General features: G+C 40.2%; 1 protein-coding gene across 18 annotated transcripts in view; it reads right to left on the minus strand.

Moving 5' to 3' along the window:
* Positions 1–248: 248 nt before the first annotated feature.
* The window catches only part of LOC127378646 (target of Nesh-SH3), a 28,451-nt gene continuing 9,075 nt past the window's right edge, over positions 249–19,624 (minus strand). Inside the window, exons 5-24 of one of the 18 annotated variants that reach the window (XM_051427719.1) lie at positions 18,143–18,324; positions 17,858–17,910; positions 16,960–16,999; positions 15,964–16,038; positions 15,250–15,324; positions 12,574–12,774; positions 11,339–11,416; positions 10,669–10,857; positions 9,467–9,532; positions 7,959–8,045; positions 6,383–6,451; positions 6,175–6,300; positions 5,725–5,814; positions 5,428–5,637; positions 5,223–5,328; positions 3,665–3,744; positions 3,273–3,302; positions 3,035–3,193; positions 2,833–2,955; positions 249–2,634 (exon numbers count right to left, since the gene is read on the minus strand). In XM_051427719.1, the coding sequence (XP_051283679.1) occupies positions 2,519–2,634; positions 2,833–2,955; positions 3,035–3,193; positions 3,273–3,302; positions 3,665–3,744; positions 5,223–5,328; positions 5,428–5,637; positions 5,725–5,814; positions 6,175–6,300; positions 6,383–6,451; positions 7,959–8,045; positions 9,467–9,532; positions 10,669–10,857; positions 11,339–11,416; positions 12,574–12,774; positions 15,250–15,324; positions 15,964–16,038; positions 16,960–16,999; positions 17,858–17,910; positions 18,143–18,324 (2,155 nt within the window). In that variant the 3' untranslated portion in view covers positions 249–2,518. The remainder of the gene's footprint in view (positions 2,635–2,832; positions 2,956–3,034; positions 3,194–3,272; positions 3,303–3,664; positions 3,745–5,222; positions 5,329–5,427; positions 5,638–5,724; positions 5,815–6,174; positions 6,301–6,382; positions 6,452–7,958; positions 8,046–9,466; positions 9,533–10,668; positions 10,858–11,338; positions 11,417–12,573; positions 12,775–15,249; positions 15,325–15,963; positions 16,039–16,959; positions 17,000–17,857; positions 17,911–18,142; positions 18,325–19,624) is intronic. The other 17 variants (XM_051427720.1, XM_051427721.1, XM_051427722.1 and 14 more) reach the window with 17 other exon arrangements.

Consider the following 19,624-nt stretch of genomic DNA (forward strand, 5'->3'; position numbering starts at 1 on the left):
AATTCTATTAATATTTCCATGTATTTAAAAAATACATAAAAAATCTGTAAACTTTTCATTTGTATTATAGCAGTGTTCCGTTGTATTTATAGGTCATTTAATAGTTTTTACAGTGTGAATATCTTTAATTAAACATTAAAAAGACAAAGATGTTATGTAAAATTAAAGCTAAAAACTGTTATTTACATTGAACCAGCCTGATAATATAAATATATAAATTCATGTGGAGAATAAAAACCAAAGACATCTTTTTAAAAAAACGAAAAACTTCTTTATTGTTGGAAATCAATATAGAAACAAACGTATGTAGAAAACATCGACAGCACAACCTCGTGGTACATTCTCACTGTTTTATAATAACGAGTCTACGCGTGAATACAGTCGGGGCTGAAACTGAAAGGCACAGTACGGGAAACAGCATTCAGTCGGGCGCTAGAGAAATGCTAACCTTTATCATACTCCACAATAAAGCGCTTTGTATGGAGAGGGTTTGACGCAGGGTGGGAAATTAACGGCAGGCACAAGCTGTTATAGGCAACTATAAAGCACAGTTAGCATGTTAGCTTGTAATCCAGGACTATCGTACCAGAACATTTGTCACTTTCCACCACAAATGGTGCTCAGAAAATTCTTCCCATAATTCATTTTATGCATGCCTGTGAGCTAGTGGAAAAAATAGGCAGTTGCTATATCTCTGCTAAGCTAACGGTGCTTTAGTTGTACTTTAAATGTTCTTTTCTCTACTACAAGTCCAATATTTCTGGTGAAATGCAGATACCGCACGTACCGTAAACTACCATGAATGTAGCATTTTTGTTGGTGGGCACTTTAATTGTGGTTAAAAATCGAATTTGTAGCCATTACAATCCCTGCAAACCAAGCTAACGCTGCTTCAGTCAGGGTTCGCGTTAGCCTGGTTAGCAAGTTCTTTAGCTTTCGTGGGTAGAATAAATAAAGAAGCTTTACAAATGCAGTACATAGAGTTTTAATTGCTAGCTATCAGGCTACACCGTTAGCTTCTCATCCTGCGTTAGCATGAGGCCACAAGAAGAAGAAGAGCGCATTATCGTACAGTAAAAAGAACAAAAAGGCCATTGTGAGGGAAATGCATCGACAAAAATGTATTAAAAACATACATTCTCTCCATATACATATAAATACATTTCTGTTGTGCAAATTGCAAGTGAAGAAGCCTCCGGCCGGCTGGTTGTCAGCAGCTCGCTTCGGTAACATCGGCACATCGGATGTTTGACGTCGGGTTTTAGACCATTTTCCCAAAAATATGTTTCAAGCACTGAACATCAGAGCTTTATTGTGTTTTTATCATTATGCTAAAGCTTACGTTAGTCTTGTTACCTGATGAGAACAGCTCTAAATGCAAACAGTTTAAATTTTCTGGCACTTTTTCGTAAACAAAATTTGATATATATTGTATTACTGTGGTATACAAGTTCATTCTCCGGGTCTGTGGTCGTAGTACTCGGAGCACGTACACGCATGAGGCAGAAATATCGGAATATCCAGCAAGTTTATCGCACATATTCTCCACACGGAGCAGCTTTTCTAGCTTCGTAGCCAGTAGAAGACTCGCATTACGGTTGTTCCTTTAAAACCTTTTAATGTGGATCAACAGGAATGAGCTCGAACAGCAGAACCGTCGTAAAAGACTTCCAACCACTTTAACCTTGTTGTGCTTTGCTCTGTAACAAAAAACACTAGCTAACTAGCTACCTAATAATTGATGTAGCAAGCTAGCTAGTTTGGCTAACATTAGCTAGCTAACTTAAGTTTTAACTATGTATATATGTCACTTTTATCTTTGAACCAATTAGATGACTCCTTCCCTGTACTTAGATTTGCTATATGTTAGACTAATCTATGTTGAAAAGACAACCACATTTTGAGGATGGTTAAAAAATAAAAGATATATGTCACATCTTAAGTTAGGTGATGTTAGCAAAACAGTAGCTAACTAGTTAGTTAGAGACTAGCAGACGGGTTTTAATGGAAGCGTAGACCGGTATCAAGCAGGCGGTTAGTCTCTTTTAATGCGGATCAACAGGAATGAGCTCGAACAGCAGAACCATCATAAAAGACTTCTGTTGGACCAACATGGAGAAATGTAATCAAACACCTTTTTGATAAATAACATCTCACAAGTTATGAAAATAGTATTCCAGGGAGCCAGCTTCCCATTATTTTAACACAAAATAAAATATATCTAGCGTGAGTTTGCCACCCCCCTCACGCTGCAGAGAAACCTCCACGTATCGAATGCCTTGTTGCTTGATAAATAGTAAAGATGAGGCATGTTTGCTATTACATATTTGTCTTTAAATGCTCTCTCGTTACTAATTCCCTGACGATTATGTCCTGTACATGTTTTTACAGCACTGGGTGGGTAAAGTGAGGCAGTTCAGAGGTCCGGCAGATTCGTGAGGACCCCCGCTGTTGTCGCCATCCCAGCCTAGGCGACTGTCTCTTTCCGCTGGGCGTCTCTGAGGACGACTCAGTGTGTTCACCACTTGCCGGGGATGGGCGTCCCACACTCGTACCATGAGACGTAGTTGACGTGGGAGTGTCCTCCAATCTGTCCAAAGTGGACAGGTTCCTGACGCATCGCTCTGTAGAAACCTGGAGCGAAAAAACAACACACACATCAGTGAGAGGTTGAATAGCTGCACAGGATTAACTAAGCCCCACCCCTTTTTGGCAAGCCTCAGTCAACTTCCTCCTTTCCTGTACTTCGATATGCTACGTGTTAGGCTAATCTATGTTGAAAAGACAACAACATTTTGTAAAATACTCTGAGCTGAGATTTTAAGTGTTTACCGGGTCTGGACGGTAGCTGGTCGGCTCTGAGCTGCCTGCCGGTTCTTCCATCCAGGAACGAATCCACAAACTGACAGTGATCCTCACCGAAGCCGGTCTGATCTCCGATGTTGTAGAATTTACCTGAAATGAACAGAGATGGATTAGCACAGAGCTGAAATAAACTCCAAAACGAGGCAGAAAATTAGTGAACTGAACTCACCGTTGAGCGAGTCGCTCAGGTAGATCTTATACCTGAGTGAGTTGCACAGCTGGACGCCCACAAACTTTCGGTACCAGGTCCTCTTCACGTACTGTTTGCCGTGGCAGTCGGAGTACGAGTCCGTCTTAAAGGGAAACTGAGTCCAGATGGCATCTTTTCCTGCAGAGACAGGAAGGTTTGACTACGCGTTGCTGACGGACATAATGACGGATGACACTGAAGCGTTCTTTAACCTTACCTGAGACATTCTCGCTCACCCGCGGGTCCGCTAATGGAGGGAAATAAAGATCAATCAATACAGCTCTAACAATGTGGTTGTTCCTGACAGTAACACATACATGTATCAGGACAAAAGTATGAAGTAGCACACAAAAACATTCACTGAAAACACACAATAACATACACTAAAAACACGAAAAATACAGTAAAAACGAGAGAAATACACTAAAAACACACAAAACTTACACTAAAAACACAAAAACATACACTTAAAACACAAAAATATACACTTAAAACACGAAATATACATTAAAAACCGGAAATATACACTAAAAACACACAAAACGCGAGTGAAAACTTGACAACCAGATTGTCTGTTGGTTTAAGAGACTAGCTTTCGTGGGAGCATACCCGACTCTGTGTTGAAGGTCACGGGTTCACTGGGAGGACCTGCGCCCAGCTCGTTCTTTGGCTTCACCTTGAACTCGTAGCTACGGAGAAACAGACAGCAGTCGAATATGTCACCAGTGGAAAGGAAACGTCTGTGACCTGCTCATCGTGAAACCATCCACTCAGTTCTGATGTGAAATTAAAGGACCTTGCCAATAGCAACATGAGCAAGTTAATATCGTGAAAATGACTTCCTAAGGATAGAAAATATTATAAAATATCGTATCGCAATATTTTGTTTTGTGATATTGTATCGATTCTCAAAAACAATTAAAAAAAACTCAGTTTTCCAAAAATTTGATTTAAAAAACTACAGAAAACTACAACAATATACTGACTCTTAGTCTCCATATCGTGATACTTACCGTATCGTATTGTGATACTTACCGTATCGCGATACTTATCATATCGTGATACTTATCGTATCGGCAGATTCTAGTCAATACAGACTCTTTTGTTTACAAAATCTTTAACATTCGTCAAATTTGCTGCTTTTGCTTCAAATTACTGTAATAATTTATATTTTCAATGCAGTACTTACTGCAGTAGAGTATTATTACAGTGGTATTAGTATTTTTACTGCAGTAATAGAGTATTATTAAAGAGCGGTATTAGTACTTTTACTGCAGTAATAGAGTATTATTACAGAGCGGTATTAGTACTTTTACTGCAGTAGAGTGTTATTACAGAGCGGTATTAGTACTTTTACTGCAGCAGAGTATTATTACAGTGGTATTAGTACTTTTACTGCTGTAGAGTATTATTACAGAGTGGTATAAGTACTTTTACTGCAGTAGAGTATTAGTAGTACTTGGATGAGGGTTTTAACATGTTTCTAGACCTCAAATGTTCACAAATGTCCATGCGACGCTTTTACTTAAATGAAGAACAACCTGTCTGCTCGCAGCTCAGTTCTTTTAGATGCTTCCAGCCACCTTCCTTTACACCAAATACTTTTCCCATATCCAGGCTCATTAAAACCTCAGCGAGCTGTGACGGACCAGCTCTGCTTATTTTGACTCAGTGAAGGTCTGGCGGCAGCTGCCCTCTGTGATTGCTCGGCTGCCTCGGTATGTTTGGACAGCTGAGCGAGAGGTGGCCGGCGTTCTGTCAGATCTGAACGCTCACGGGAAGAGGAATATTTCAGGAGGTGCAGCAGTGTGGAGGAGATCAGACCTTTCACTGGTTTCATTTGTATAAGGAACTAAATTCGATCCATCATGGCCGTTTACAGCTGTTTCGAGGCCCTTGGGCCCCCAGATGTTTTTACTTTTGTTCAATTTATGACATAATATTAGGGGTGTTAACATTTACAGATGCGAGCAAGGAAAACGGTTTTAACGTTAGCGATGCAACTACATCGGTACACCAACTGTTGGATGGATCTAAATGTATGATGAACTGGTCCAGTCTGCAGTGTGGCTCTTTTGCGACACTCTTTGAGGGACCTGTTCTTTGAACCAGCTCTGACTCGGACGAAATGTTGAGTAAAGATCTGGATGGATGTGAGGGAGAATACCTGCTCTCAGGTATGAGGTTCTCCACAGCGGTGTGAGTCTGGTTGGTGGTCAGGATGGAAACTTGCTCGCCGTCAGGTCCTTTAGCAGTGGAGATAACTTCATACTCTGAGAAGAGGACAACAAAGTCAAGTCCGGAACCACAGAATCACCTCAAAACTCAAAAAATTCTTGTATGCGTCCCAGTTATATCTTTCTGTGTCATACCGGTGGTGTCATTGTCAGTTTTCTCCCAGTCCAGGATGATAAAGGATGGGCATCCCTCCACCGTCACTACCGTGAGGTTGGAGGGCGGAGACTTGGGCGGACCCGTCACATTTGCCTCGCCGGGTTCATCTTCAGGGAAGTAGTTGAGGGAGGAGGTGATGGAGCAAGGCTCGTCCGGTTTCTTCCCCGTTTGGTAGACGACGTGAGGCGCTGTGGGAGCAGGAGAGAGACTGATTAGTCTGGGTTCAGGGTTCAGTGCCCCGTATACAGTTTTCAGATCGATTTGTTTCCACTTACCCACGTAACGTTTCTTGCCCAAAGCGTCGACGTCAGAGGTTGGCTGGGATTTAAACAGCTCTGAGTCCTCCCAGGTTTCCTGTCGACTGGCTGAAGAAAGAAACATGAACAGACACAATTTTACAAGGGTGTTTTTAGTGCAAGATGCCGAAGAATCCCATTCAACCATGAAAATTTTAGCATATGAAGGTTTTTTTATCTATAGCTGTGCCTTTAATTTGCAAGAAGAATTCCCCAAATTGATTTCCAATAGTTGCAACAATCCATCCTACTGGTGGCTTTGTCAATGTATGACAAAAGGTTTATAAATGCTGAACAAAAAACGGCCTTGTTGGGTAAACTACAGTTTACTCAACTACAATTAGGTTGTAGTTGGTTTAGGTTGAGGGAGATTTTGTCCTTCACCTTGTTAGTCGGTATGCTAACGTAACAAAGTGGAAATCTTCCTACTGGCTGTTGTTGGCATAGCAGTCGTGGTCTGTTTGCGTTCCTGTTTGGTCGGTTTGGCGGTTGCTGCTGGGACTTTCGGTTTCAGGATCGGCAACTTGTCCGTCAGCTTAAAGTTGTTCACTTTGTCTGATCCAAAAGATAATCATTAATATCTTCAAGAAAAAACACAACTGTGAAATGTCCATCCAAGCCCTTTGTTAGTTCTTACCCGTTTCTCCGGGTTTCCCCACCAAGTTTGGTTTCTTGTTGATCGGTATGATTGGGCGAGCAGGGGATCCTGGAACAAACAATAGATATCAAACATTATCTATATTGATCATAAAATAAGTCTTTTATCTTCTACCACCAGCAGTTTTCCCAACCTTCCAATAACAGGAGGACTCAAAGATGCTTTTACTCTTGCAAAGGTATATTTAATGGAAAACAGTGGAACACTCCTTAGTGGTATGTTAGACAACAGAAATGTCTCAGGTTTCGCCCATGGACAGTTTCTGTCTAAATAAGGCGAAGCTTTAAAAGTGACTTTGGCTCTATTTTCTAGCTAGGTGCGCTCTAATCTCCTGGAAAATCAGCTTTTTTTTCCCAGAGTAGAACTCGATACTCGTTTCCAAATGCCAAATGAACCTGAAAACATGAACAATCCCGTGTAATTCCTGTGTGTTTTTCTAAAATCCAACATAGACCCAAGTCCAGAACCTGCAGCCAATTACACCCCCCTTCCTTCTCTCATTTAGGGAGAAGCCAAAATTCTTCACAATCAAGGAATTGACCCTGTTCCAAAACTAAATGGAATAAATGCAAAGCCAGAAACATGAAAGATGATGGAGTCCTGAAACTTTTTAGCTCTTAACATGAAACAATACAGACGCATTCCTTTCAATCAGTGACATGTAAATATGTATGAAGCCAGAAAGGACGCCAGACTGCCTGTAGAGCTGCTCTTTGGTGAATATTTGCTGTTCTTCTTGAAATTATTTGGGCTTCAAAGAACTCTTTTGCTTTCGTGGGTAAAGCTTCTATTATTCTTAAACAGTCGGCCATAAATTAAGAGTTCCCTGTCAACAAAACATGGAACCATTAGATGTACAAGATTTAGAAAATTATTCAAAGAAGTGCTTTATATACTGGGGGTCATAGTGGAAACTGCTGTAATTATAGTTCAGTGATGCCTTGTGATTACAGTGCAAGGCTAAATGAAATAAATATTGGTATGATTTTCTCTTTTCACACACAAACAATCCTGCAATAAAAAGCAAACAGCGGTTTCCATTCTGATGAAAACTGCTCGATGCACGCCATGCCGCCCTGGTTGCGTGAGGGATTTCTAAACACAGCATCTCGGCAGCAACATATCTGAAGCTCATCGCACTCGCAATGCTTGCAATCAAGCAAGAAGCAAAAGCACATGGAACCTGGACAAGAGCATTTAAAAAGGATAACTCAAAAGGTCTATTCCAGATGCCAGGTTCGTCACAGGGTAATTAGAAACTATTTCTTCTTTTAATTTCTGCGGCAAGAAAAAGCGCAAAGCTCTGCAAATGAGGTTCTTAAAAAGTAAGCTAATGATCAGAGGAGCACATACTTTCCGAAAAGGGAAAGTATTTTCCCAAAGGCTCCGCCGAAGCTTCTGGCCAAAGCTTTCAAGCTGACGGATGGTATTTCTCGACTCTGGACACTTAACACGACCAAACCATGCAGTCTTGGCGGCGTAGAGCAACTGAAGCGCCAGTCAGCAGACGGCATGGGCAAGTTCTGGGTGCAGACAAACTCATGCCTTTACCAACCATAAAACCGCTCTTCAACTGTGGGACTTGAACGGCCAAACACTTCAGGGAACTCAGACTTCTTGTCCTCCAGCAAGGAGTTGTTCACTGCAGCAGGAGAGGCGCTGCAATTAAAACTGGGGTCTGTCTTTAACATTTTCTACCATACCTTTTGGTTTATCTTATTATTCAGACAAAAAGTCTCATCGAGCGTTCCACTGTTTCGCATTTTTAACACAAAGTATGGGAAGTTCCTGTCAAAATGTTCTTGATCACCCTTATACAGATGGTCACATAAAACACAAAAGACAACAGACCAATGGAAGACACCAAAAACCAGCTCATGCCCACTGAACAGGACGACCATGCACACCATAACATGCACAGTGAATCTCCTGACCCAATTTCTACCTGGTATTAACATGTTTTTAATTGTGATCAGAATGCGGTTTGTTCAGGCCAGATCTGAACCAGGGACAGGACTACAAATTAGCCATGGCTAGACAAGTTGAATACTTTCCAACTGTAGGGTTTGCATTTGTGGTCAAATATTGAGCTTCGATCACAATGTGGGTAGGATGGCAAAATCAAGACATCTTATTAATACCAGGTGTAAGTGCGAGCCGCCATTTATGTCTGACATTATGTTAATTTTAATATTCAATATTATATATTACTATTCTGTAAATACATGCATAATTACATAACAATTTCTTAATCTAAACACAATTTAACTTTGAAGAACTGTGCATGAAATGACATTTAAGAAGAAAGAACGTAAGAAACACCAAAAACAAATGCTGCAAAGAACAAATACAAAAAGTTGGTTTGTTTCCCAGATTTTAGGATTCTACAGTGAACAATATTAACTCGATGTCCAAACACTAGCTTTTTCAGAGGCTTTCAGCTGCATCTTACTGTCTTCCTCAGTAGATGGAGCTAGGAAACAATCACAAAAAAGCTAACGAGTTAATTTTCTATTTTTGTCAAACGACTGTCTCTAAGGTATCCAAAAATAAAACTTCCTTTTATATTTTTGTGTAATAAGCAGCAATCTTTACATGGTTATAAGACCATTACAGTCGAGCATCCAAAGAGTCTCGAAAGGTCTCAGTGAAGGAACAACCCGAAACCCTGACCACAACCACAAACCCAGACGTTTAAACACCCCCCACCACGAGCACATGGAGCATGGAGCAGTGACACAATCTGCTGCTGTTACTGGACTTATGTAACCAACTCAAATAATCAAGCTCCAACTCCAACATCCACTTGATTATTTGAAGAAGTCCTTGCCAGAAGCTTTGTTGAAAACCTGCAGAAGCTCAAAACACATCGGACAGAAGGCAACACGGACGGACAGACCAATGGATGGATGGATGGATGGATGGATGAACATTAAAGTATTAATAAACAAAATGGATGGAGACAAAAACACCCAAATGAGCTGCAGTGGGAATGAAGAGGCTGCAAAAGCGACTGAAGGGTTAATGATAAAACACAAAATGATGAACAAGGTCTTTTTTTACCCAGTCGAGGTCTGGACCATATGGCTGGTCTAGGTGGGGAAATGCCCCGGTGCGGCTGTCCATTTACTGTTGGGAGAAAACCAAGTGTTACGGCGGGAAAGCAACTGAACCCGACACGAGAACAACCATTCAAGTCGGTCAGTTTGGTGTCAGCATAATGAGATTGGATGAATCACAAGTCAAGCAACATGAGGATTTTGTTGTAGCACCTCAGCATCTTTTCCATTTCAAAACATTAACAGGTTGGGCAAACGTTTTGTAAGTGCAAAATGTTATTTTAGTAAACAGTTATAGCTCCCCCAAAATCCCCAAATGTCTTCCTAAATCCCCCAAATGTTTTCCTCACATCTGATTTTCAGAAATTTGGTAAACTTCAGTTTTGAAACATTTAACAGTAAGCTGGCATTCATTTTGTTTAACTTGTCACTGACGTTTGTGATAATTTTTGCGGTTAAAAGGAGTGAAATTAGTTTTCAGTTTGCTTCCAAAACATGAGATATTATATCTTCCAGATTTTTCTCCAGTATTTTGGTAAATTACATTTTCATACTCAAATTGTGTGATCGCATAAATAAACCTTTCAAACTTTAACTGGACTCATTTGGTTGTTTACGTGTGACGTTCATTTAGCAAACAAAACGCATCAACAGTCAAACTGTGAAAGCGCTGAAAACAAGGTGAGACTTTGTGAAACTTGAACCACGCTGTAGAGACCTGTTGGGAATTTCCTTTCTTTTTCCTTGAAAATCAAAAGAATATTGAATACATCAAATACAGAACCAGGATATCAACACCAAACCAATCCAAAACCCCAAAGTGAGCAGCTTCACTGGAGCACCAGTACCAGTGACCAACCAATGTTCATTCTATGGCTCCAAGAGCTGAAACCACCACTGCTAATGTAATACCTGTGTTCTGCGAAGCCTGGAAAGTGTTGGGAGGAAAGGGTTTGATTAATTGTTCCTTCATATTACTAATTTATATACTCAGAAGCCTCGAACGGCTAAAGTCCTTTAACAAAGGACGTCAAATATGAGAAAACACACAAATTAGTAATATGAGGCCACAAATGACTAGTTCATCAAACATTTTCCTTCTAACACTTTCAGGCTTTGTAGGTTACACAGAGGACAGGAATCATCAGGGGGAAGTCTCAGAAACAATAATGTCAGTAAAGAGGAGTGAAGAAACAGGAGGATTACCCCCAAGTATCCCGGAGGTTGGGGATGAGTTACTGGGTCTAGAGGAAGAGTGGGGCTGTCTTAGGCCATTAGAGAAGGGAAAGAGGGGGTTTCTCGATGCAGGCCTCATGGATCTGACAACCGTGGTAGCTGCCGGGTTGTAAGGCTGCAAAGGCAGTGTCGGAGAGAGAATTCTTTTGCTGCCTTGACCTAAAAGATCAAAAACAGTTGCAGGGCCTGTGTTACAATCTGATCTTGTTTTTGTCTAAGTTGCCAGTGAAGCGAGCTTGCAGCAGCCCTGAGCGGTGATGTTAGTGATGGAAGTTTTTACTCTTAATGGACCATTAAATTCAACGTGATTCTATTAACAAAGTTTGATGGGATCATGATAAGTCTTTAAGCGCTCACAATCTCAGGAAACCACAGTCATTTAAGCTGCTGATGAGTTTTGATGACGCAACCATGACTGTAAGATTGTGTGCCACATGCAGACATTGGAGGCCATGTTGCATGAAATGTGTTTTAATTCCCGGAGCGAGCAGCCAATCCTGTGGACAAAAACTTCATTGCACATTTATCTGGAAGCTGACTGGAAGCTCGAGGGAACAAGATGGTTGCAGAGACAGACAGAAAGAGCAAGACTGCCTTTGAATGCAAGACACAGGAAGCATTTTTATGAGGTCATTGTTACCCCAGTTGTTATTTTTGGCTCTCTCATTGGCCAGAGCTGTGCTCAGCAGCGATGATCCATCCTGTGATTTGCCGAAAGCTGTGTGGGAAAGAGAAGGTTAAACGCTAAGAAGACATAACATGTTTTGGTTTAAGAGATGGTCCACAACCTGCTGAATTAAAATTTAAATGAGAATTAAGAATTAGTCATGAAAAACAGCACCATAAAAAAAGTTAGTCTAGAAACTTCAACTGTTTGCAGATGACACTCGTATTTTCATGAAGGTCCTGCAGGGAGTCCAGTAAAGTCACAAAGATATGTCTCACTAACAAGTAGGTTTTCTAACCACTCATTATTTCACTTGATACCAAGGTACAAAAAGAAGGTATGATGATAAATTGAGGGTGAAGTGTCAAACATTTAAGTTTTCCAAAGGAGAGTTTGACATTTTTGAAATCATGATTATTTCATTTCCAAACTGAGAGCAGCACAGCCTTTAAAATGTCAACTGTTTGCAGGTGACACTCTTATTTTTGTTTAGATGGTACGGAGAGAATCTCAGAGGGGGTTGCTTTTTCTTGTGATTTAATTGTCTTTCAGATACAAAACTGAATTGTAGTAACTGCTGAAGTTTGGCTGTGATTTCATATGTCAGTCACTTAGCCTGTTAAAAGCAGGAAAGAGAGATAATTATTTAAAGTTCTGACCACAAAATAAATTTGATAAAACAAAAAAAACCCACCATCACTTCACTATTTAAGGAAAAACAAGCCATGGAAGTTGGAATGGACATTACCAAATTCAAATGTATGTATTTTGATAGGTTAAATTTTTTAGCTCCAAAATTTTAAACAGCAGTCAATTGACAGCTAAGTCTGTAATTCCTTTCATGGAGGTCCTAAACTTAAAAACAAAAAAAAGATTTGTACGAACTGAAGGTTCGGCTTTCTGAGAGCCACATTTTGGTAGTTTCTAAATATACAGCAGGTAATTGACAGCAGCTTGGCCTTTAAAGGATAATTGTTTGCAGACGACACCCTTACTTTCATGGAGGTCGTAAAGAGAGGCTTTTAGAGATACAGTAGCATTCCTTTAAATATCAAGGGGCTTATTTTTATTATAATCTTTCTCAGCAGGTTCTTTACAGCAAAACAGCTATTCTGTAACCACAAATGGATTCAGCTTTTTTCCAGAACGTGGCGATTATTTCACAAACATTTAAATTAAAAAAGGGTAGGTTGGTAGGTGGAAATTACCAGCAGGGTTATGAGGCTTCTCGGGTGCATTAGTGGGCGCCTTAGTAGTCTGCCCCTGACGCAAGTCGCCATTGGAGGATAATTTAAGGAAGGGGGTGGTTGTGGCACTGGAGAGAGGGGCTTTGGTGTGCAGGAGTTGGGGGAGGGCAGGAGGACGATCCACTGGTCGGTTGGTGTCATTTCTAACAGAGTTTCCTTTGTCTGGGGTGAGAGAGGAGAGAGGTAACGTGATCATGGGAATCTTAGGTTTGAGTTTAGATTCAGTTCAGATTGATGTTGGACATTCTGTATCGTAAACTCAACAGACATGCATTTTGATTCATCTCATCATCTCCAACACTTATGGAGAAATGAAAGTCACCAGATACATGTCTCTGAAAGGTTGGAAGTCTTGTTAATTTTATTTCAAACAGGACTGGGTATCGACCAAAACTGACAAAGCCTGTTAATTTACATGTCTAATGTACAATAATCTGTAAATAATCATAAAATGAAAAGAAAATGTCCTTTGTTTACACAAAAAGAGTTAATTACATTTGCAATCTATGTATAATCTTATTTTATTTAATAGATTAAACTGTTAATAAATTTCTAAAATTATGTAAAATAGTGACATTAACAGTAAAAAGTATTAGCTGTGTAATTTTAATGGATTAGTTAGTTAAATGACAGATATCTTGTATAATTATGGAAGTTGAATAAATGCTGTTTATCAGTGTATAAGCATTGGTAAACTGTCCAAATACAGTTTTTATCAGTGAAAACAACAATAATTACTGTTATTTCAAAAATAATTACTTTTATTAGAGTTCACCTGTATTTGTAGCTCAATGCATTGTTTTTACAGTGTAAATATCTTTAATTAAATATTAAAACCCCTTTTTTTGTCAAATTAAAGCTAAAAACTGTATACTGTATACTGACATTTTTTTACAAGTGAATTATTATGTTACTGTATTTCTTTGGCGGTCCAGCTGCTGGAATATTACTGTTATTTTTACTTTTTTTGTAAATTTGTGATGTTTATTTAGTACTTTTTATATCCCTCCATCCTGATATTTTCTTCAGAAACTCTTATCGTCTCGGCACTAATAACGACACCCAGGCCTATTTTCACATGAGATTTTACAATTAGCAGACAGATGTCCAAAGGTTTAAGTTTTGGTCCCATAATCTTGCACCTTGTAGAAATACAGAAAAGTCCAGAAGATAATGTACTTGGAAAGAGAGACAGACAGAGGGGACAGCAGTTTTGGGGATTTTGCAGAACGACTTGTGTTGTCTTTCCCTGGTGGGAAAATCCAACAACGTCTGCGTCTGAACTGACCCACATGCAGTTCGTGTCATGCAGACTGATGGAACGTGGCAATGACTTCATAAAGCAGTGAGGACTGAAGACAGATGGACGGACAGACAGAAAGAGGAGTAGATAGATGGATGATAAATCCAATGCCTAGACCACTTTATTGATCTAAAATATCCAACCTAACAAGATATTTCATCCATTATTGAGTCCCAGAATATTTGATCAAACTCTTGAATTCTGCTTGTTTATTGATCATTGGCTTGTGTTGTTTGGATGAACGTTGGTTAAATCCATTGAACCTTTTTAAATTCTATTGGAGAACCCAAACTTTTAAGAAAATAGAGTAAACTTGTGAAATATTTAGTAAAAGCTGTACAAAACATCAGATTTATGATGAGAGTTTATAATTTTAGACGATAACACTAAAATAAATTCAGTACAGAATCCCTTGTAAACTTCATGGTAAAGATCTTGCTTTCAACCAGTATGTTGGGTGGCCTGATGGACAGATCATCGATGCCCTTCTAACAGTACACAAGCATTTATGACGGCAACATTTCTGAAATCTGTTAATCTGAATGGAATAAGCCATGATCAATAGATTCATAGGGAAACTAAATCTGCGCTGGCTTTCATGATGTTTTACATGATTTACAGTGTGGTCCGAATGTGTGTTTGGTGGACTGAAATGATCCCACAGTCCACTGGAAAGACTTAGCTTATAATCAACGTCTCTAACTGAGAGCTAACTGCCATCACACACTGCACAGGCCTAAAGTGAAGCTAGATTTATAGCATGTGACACAACATATGGCGTCTTAGATGATAGATTTTTTAGATGCAGCAATCAGCTGTAATTAGCTAGCTCACGATTAGCTCACCACCTCGCCACAATCAGATACTGTTTCCATGAATGGATTTTATGTTGGGTTCAATTTAATTTAAAACTTTACAGACTGGAAACAGCTCTGAGGAGAAATATTGAAGTTTAAGGAGAAAGGACAGATAATAGGACAGAACATTGTAGAGTGAAAGAGGAACTGACGGCTTCAGGTGCGCAAATGAAGCGTCACTGCAGTCACATGACCTTTAGCAGCATGACTTAAAAAAACAAAAAAACACTAGCCGGGGCTGCACTCAGGGTGGGCGGGGCAAAGTGAACTTACTCGTAGCACCTGACCTCCAGTGACATCACCTCCACGCCTTGTATCGACTTTCTAACCGGGCTCAAGGCATGCTAGCATGCAGCCAATCACAACAGCTGCACGTCCCAGACCCCGCCCCCTCCCAGGTGCACCAGCTGAAGCAGGTAAAGACAGGATAAAGCCATATGATTAAAACAAAGTGAAAGAGCGTCTTTTCTTTGTTACCGAGTGACACATGAGGCCATTTAGGCTCTGCGGAGCCGGGCGGAGGTAACGTTTCCTGCTGGCTCTCAGGCGGCGCTGTGGGAAATAATACGTTAGCTTTAGAGGAGATAAACATTAAAGTGCAGGAAAATAAATAATGGATCTGTTTGGACAGAGGTCAGGTTGGACCACAAATGGATTCCACCATTTTTAACAAAAAGACTAACGAACAGCGAGTGAGTGACCCGATGGTTATTATCTATTTTATTTACAGCGACGGGGGGTTAGCTAGTTATCTAGTGTTTAGCTAACATTAGCTAACTGAAGCTTAGACTATATATATATGTCTCTTTTATCTTCAATATGTGGTTGTCTTTTCAACATAGGTTAGCCTAGCATATAGCATATCTAAGTACAAGAAAGGAGGAAGATGACTGAGGCTTGCTCAACTGTGATTGGAGCACAGAGCAAAAGGGGGTGGGGCTTATGAAACCCAACAATAAAAGTCACAGGGAAACATTTGGACGGTCCAGTTTTTCTTTGCTGGGACGCGTTATCGATGATCAGTCACTCACTTTCAGTTCATTAGGAATGGAACTGCATTTTAAACTGATTGAAATCGAGTCAGTCAAACCCGACTGGGAAGGTTCGGAGGTGGAAATGTTTCTGCAGCCCTGAGCGGAGGAATAAACAGCGTTATTTTGTGTGTCGAGGAAAAGAAGAAGAAATAATCACCAAAAGAAGTGCGAGGAGCTCCGGGGAACGCCGGGTTTTTGAGCAGAGGAGAGAGTCGAGTCCTGTTGTGCAGAGCTGCGAACGAGTTGACAGTTTACAGTCATACATTCATATTCATGAGATATTAATATCATATAAAGACAGACTTAGTTTACAGCAGAAATGAGTGAAGGCGGTAAAAGTGCCATTTATTTTCCCACAGACAGAGTGGATGGACATCAGCAATACAGAAAGTCTGTATTTTCAACAGGTTCATCCTGATTTATGTAGACTGCTGGAGATTAAACTGCATTTTTTGACACTTGAAATGTACAAAATGAAACTACAGGAACCTTTGAGGACATTTCTGATTGATACAACAAGTCATTTATTGTGTAAAAAGAAGTTTTTCAGTTTTTAATGTATGACTGTTATGTGAATATCACAGATGTAACCGGCTAGCTAAAGATTACATCTGTGAACCTGAAACAGATATTTCTACTGAACAAAGGACTTCTTGTATTGATCAAAAATGTCCTAAAAGGCTCTAAAGGTTTCATTTTGTACGTTTTAAGTGTCAGAAAACAGAGTTTTTTGCATAAATGTGCTGTTGTAATGTGAATATATTCAAATTTTTGGACATTTTATGAGTGTTGACAAGCTTCTGGTGCTCGACTCAAGATTAGTTGGAAAAATCAAAAGGTTAATCGATGATAAAATGGTTAGCGGCAGCCCTGTAATTTCTCAACAAAAGCACATTTCATATTAGATGTGCTGTTGTGTGAAATATCTGTGCTCCTCCTAAACCAGCCTGAACATGCAGTGACGTCCATCAGAGCTTTTATTCTCTGTTTTTATTATCACCTCCTCTGGAAACAGACGGAGGTGGATTACACACTACTGACTGTGCACACCTGCACAGCCATTAAACAGATTCCTTAAATAATGTGAGGCAGAAAAAACGACCGAGCAGCAACAAACGCTGCCTGAACAAGTTAAAGAAATCACTGATCTTACCGGGACGAGGAGGGAAGAGCGAGTGTGGGCCGAGAGGTTTCTGAAAGACAAAACATATCAACTTCAGTACTAAAACAATCTCACAAACAAGATACAACTACAATTCCCAGAGGGCACTGCTTAAAACTCTGTTGCTGTTCAGCCAACAGAGTTAAAGCAGAAGTTTGTAGAAGATTCAAAGTAAAATAAAGTTAATATAATAACAAATACAGAAAAATGTAAGTATAAATAAGGATATTTATTTATTAAAAGCAAATAAAGACTAAAATAAAAGTACATTTATTTTCTTACTCAGTACTTTTGCATTTGAACTGGATTTACATTTAATTTGATCTTTTCAAAATGAGTTTTATATAGTTACATTTTTGTTAAAGCCAACCCAAAATCAATTTTATTTAACCACTGAAAATTATTATTTTAATTGAGTAAATAAATAATAAAGATTAACCCTTAATTCACGTAAATGCGGAATAAAATTTCAATTTAATTAAATGGTTTCATCTTAACATTGGCAGCCACAGGCTTCCATAGAATAAACTGCTCATTTAAAGGTGATGAATTCGCTCTGAAACAGGAAGTGTGCACAGACTCAAACAGGACCTCGACCTCTGACCAGAACAAACACCGTCTGTCTGCTGGGAGGTCGACGTCATGCTACATACACAGTTCATGTTACATACATGTGCAGAGGAACACGTGGAGGGGCCCGCAGGAAGCTAAACTTGAGAGTCATGGCTCTGAGGTCGTTTTATTCTAAAAGGTACAACGATGTTCCTGAAATATTTTATATAATTTCAGGAAAAAAGTTGCAACGTTTTGAGATTAAAGTAAAAATTTCTGAAATTAATAAAGTGATAAAATCACCGTTGTACCAGATGATGATTTTATTCATACATACCAGCGGCTTTGCGAGAGGATTGCGCAGCTTGTACGGCTTCTGTGTGTTCTTATCTGCGAAATACGTGAAAACATAGATAAACTCACACATACATATACAAATATAAATATACGTGTGTGTAAAGACTGTTTTATATGTTGGCATCAGCTCCAGGAAACAGCTGTAAAACATGTTTAACCGAATAACTGAACTGTTTTATAACCCCAAGATGCATTCCAGTATCTCTGACGGGATTTGGGTCATGAATTAATAATGAATTTAATTAAATAATTGATTGTTCCTTACTGCCCATGTTGGTGTTGTGGATGACCGCTTTACTCCACATGCCACTGCGGTCGTCCTTGTTGGACCGGACGCCGAACTCGTAGGGCGTGTTGGGTTTGAGGTTGTCGATGACAGTGTCGCTGGTCGGGCAGGTCTGATAGATCCACTTCCTGTTCCTCTCTCTGTAGCGGATGGTGTAGAACCTGAAGGCAAGCGGGAGGGGACGCGGGAAAGTCAGAGTTATAGTAAGTCGGTTGGACCTCCAGTCCCACGGAGCCGCTGCTTACGGACACAGTAACAGACTTTTTGGCCACTTCGGGGCAGCAGAACAAACTGAACATATCATTATCTTTTGAAGCAGTTGTGGCTAACATGTTAACAAACATCCATCAGACACAGAGCAACAGGATCATCCCATTAACAGAGCCGATTATTACTTGTGGGGTTCCTCAGGGTAGTAGTCTTGGTCCTCTATAGTTTTAGTTTGAATTCCAGTCTACAGTCATGCTAGCAGCTCTGTGATGCTAACATCAGCAGGTACTTGAACCTGCAGCCCTCCAGTTCCCAAGCAAAGTCCCAAAATTCACCTTTAGGCCTTTTCCACCAACAGGTAACCGGCTCAGTTAATGTTTGAGCACTTAATTTTGAACCGTTCGGAGCGCTTCAACCAAAAATAAATCGGTTCGGGACCTGAAACCAAAGTGAGCGTGTCATATTCTGCAGGCCGTTGTGCAGCGCCCTCTGTTGACAGCAAGGTTCATGAACCCTAACTACTTTGGTTGAAAAGGTGGAACCAAACCATCCAGTAGTTGTTGAGAGGTTTCAGTTTGGACCATAGTGGTGGACTGATCATTTCCATTAATAAAGTCTTGCTGCTAGTTTAAAAATATCGAACGTATTCTGGGGTCATAAGACCTCCGAGGAATCTAAATGGCCCCAAACTGAACACTCTTCTGGAGCTCAAAATAAATTCATCAAAGTTTCCTCGAACATGGAAGGCGACAGAAAACGCTGAAGTGAGGTTTGTTGACTTTTGCCTATGACTGGAGTTCGGCTAACGCCAAGGCTAGCAAGGCGCTGGAGAACAACAAACAAATGACATACTGTACACAAGGCAGCACCAAGTCTTCAGCCCGTGTGGTTTCTCTCTTTACCGCTGTGACCTCAGTGCTGAAACAGCTTCTCCCATTAGGTGTTGTTAATTCTGGCGGGTAGATCTCCTCTTTCACTCCCTCATGTCGTGTTTTTCAGAGAATACATTCTCCAAAGAATCCCAAGTCGCAGCCAAACGCTCCACAGAAGGATCTGACATTAGCTTTTAATAAGACGCCCAGAGTGGCGGAGGACGCTTGGGTCAAGCTTTCCGATGGCTTCTCCAACTCGTTTGACAGGGAAGGAATAAAATGGATTGTTGGAGCGAGAGAAAGCGAGAGCTGATGGAAAAGAAGGCCGGGGCGTCCCGGTCGGTGTAATATCACTCAACACACACAGATTGAAGCACAA

Source organism: Dicentrarchus labrax, unplaced genomic scaffold (assembly GCF_905237075.1).
Source record: "Dicentrarchus labrax unplaced genomic scaffold, dlabrax2021, whole genome shotgun sequence".
In the NCBI taxonomy this organism is placed as follows: Eukaryota; Metazoa; Chordata; class Actinopteri; family Moronidae; genus Dicentrarchus; species Dicentrarchus labrax.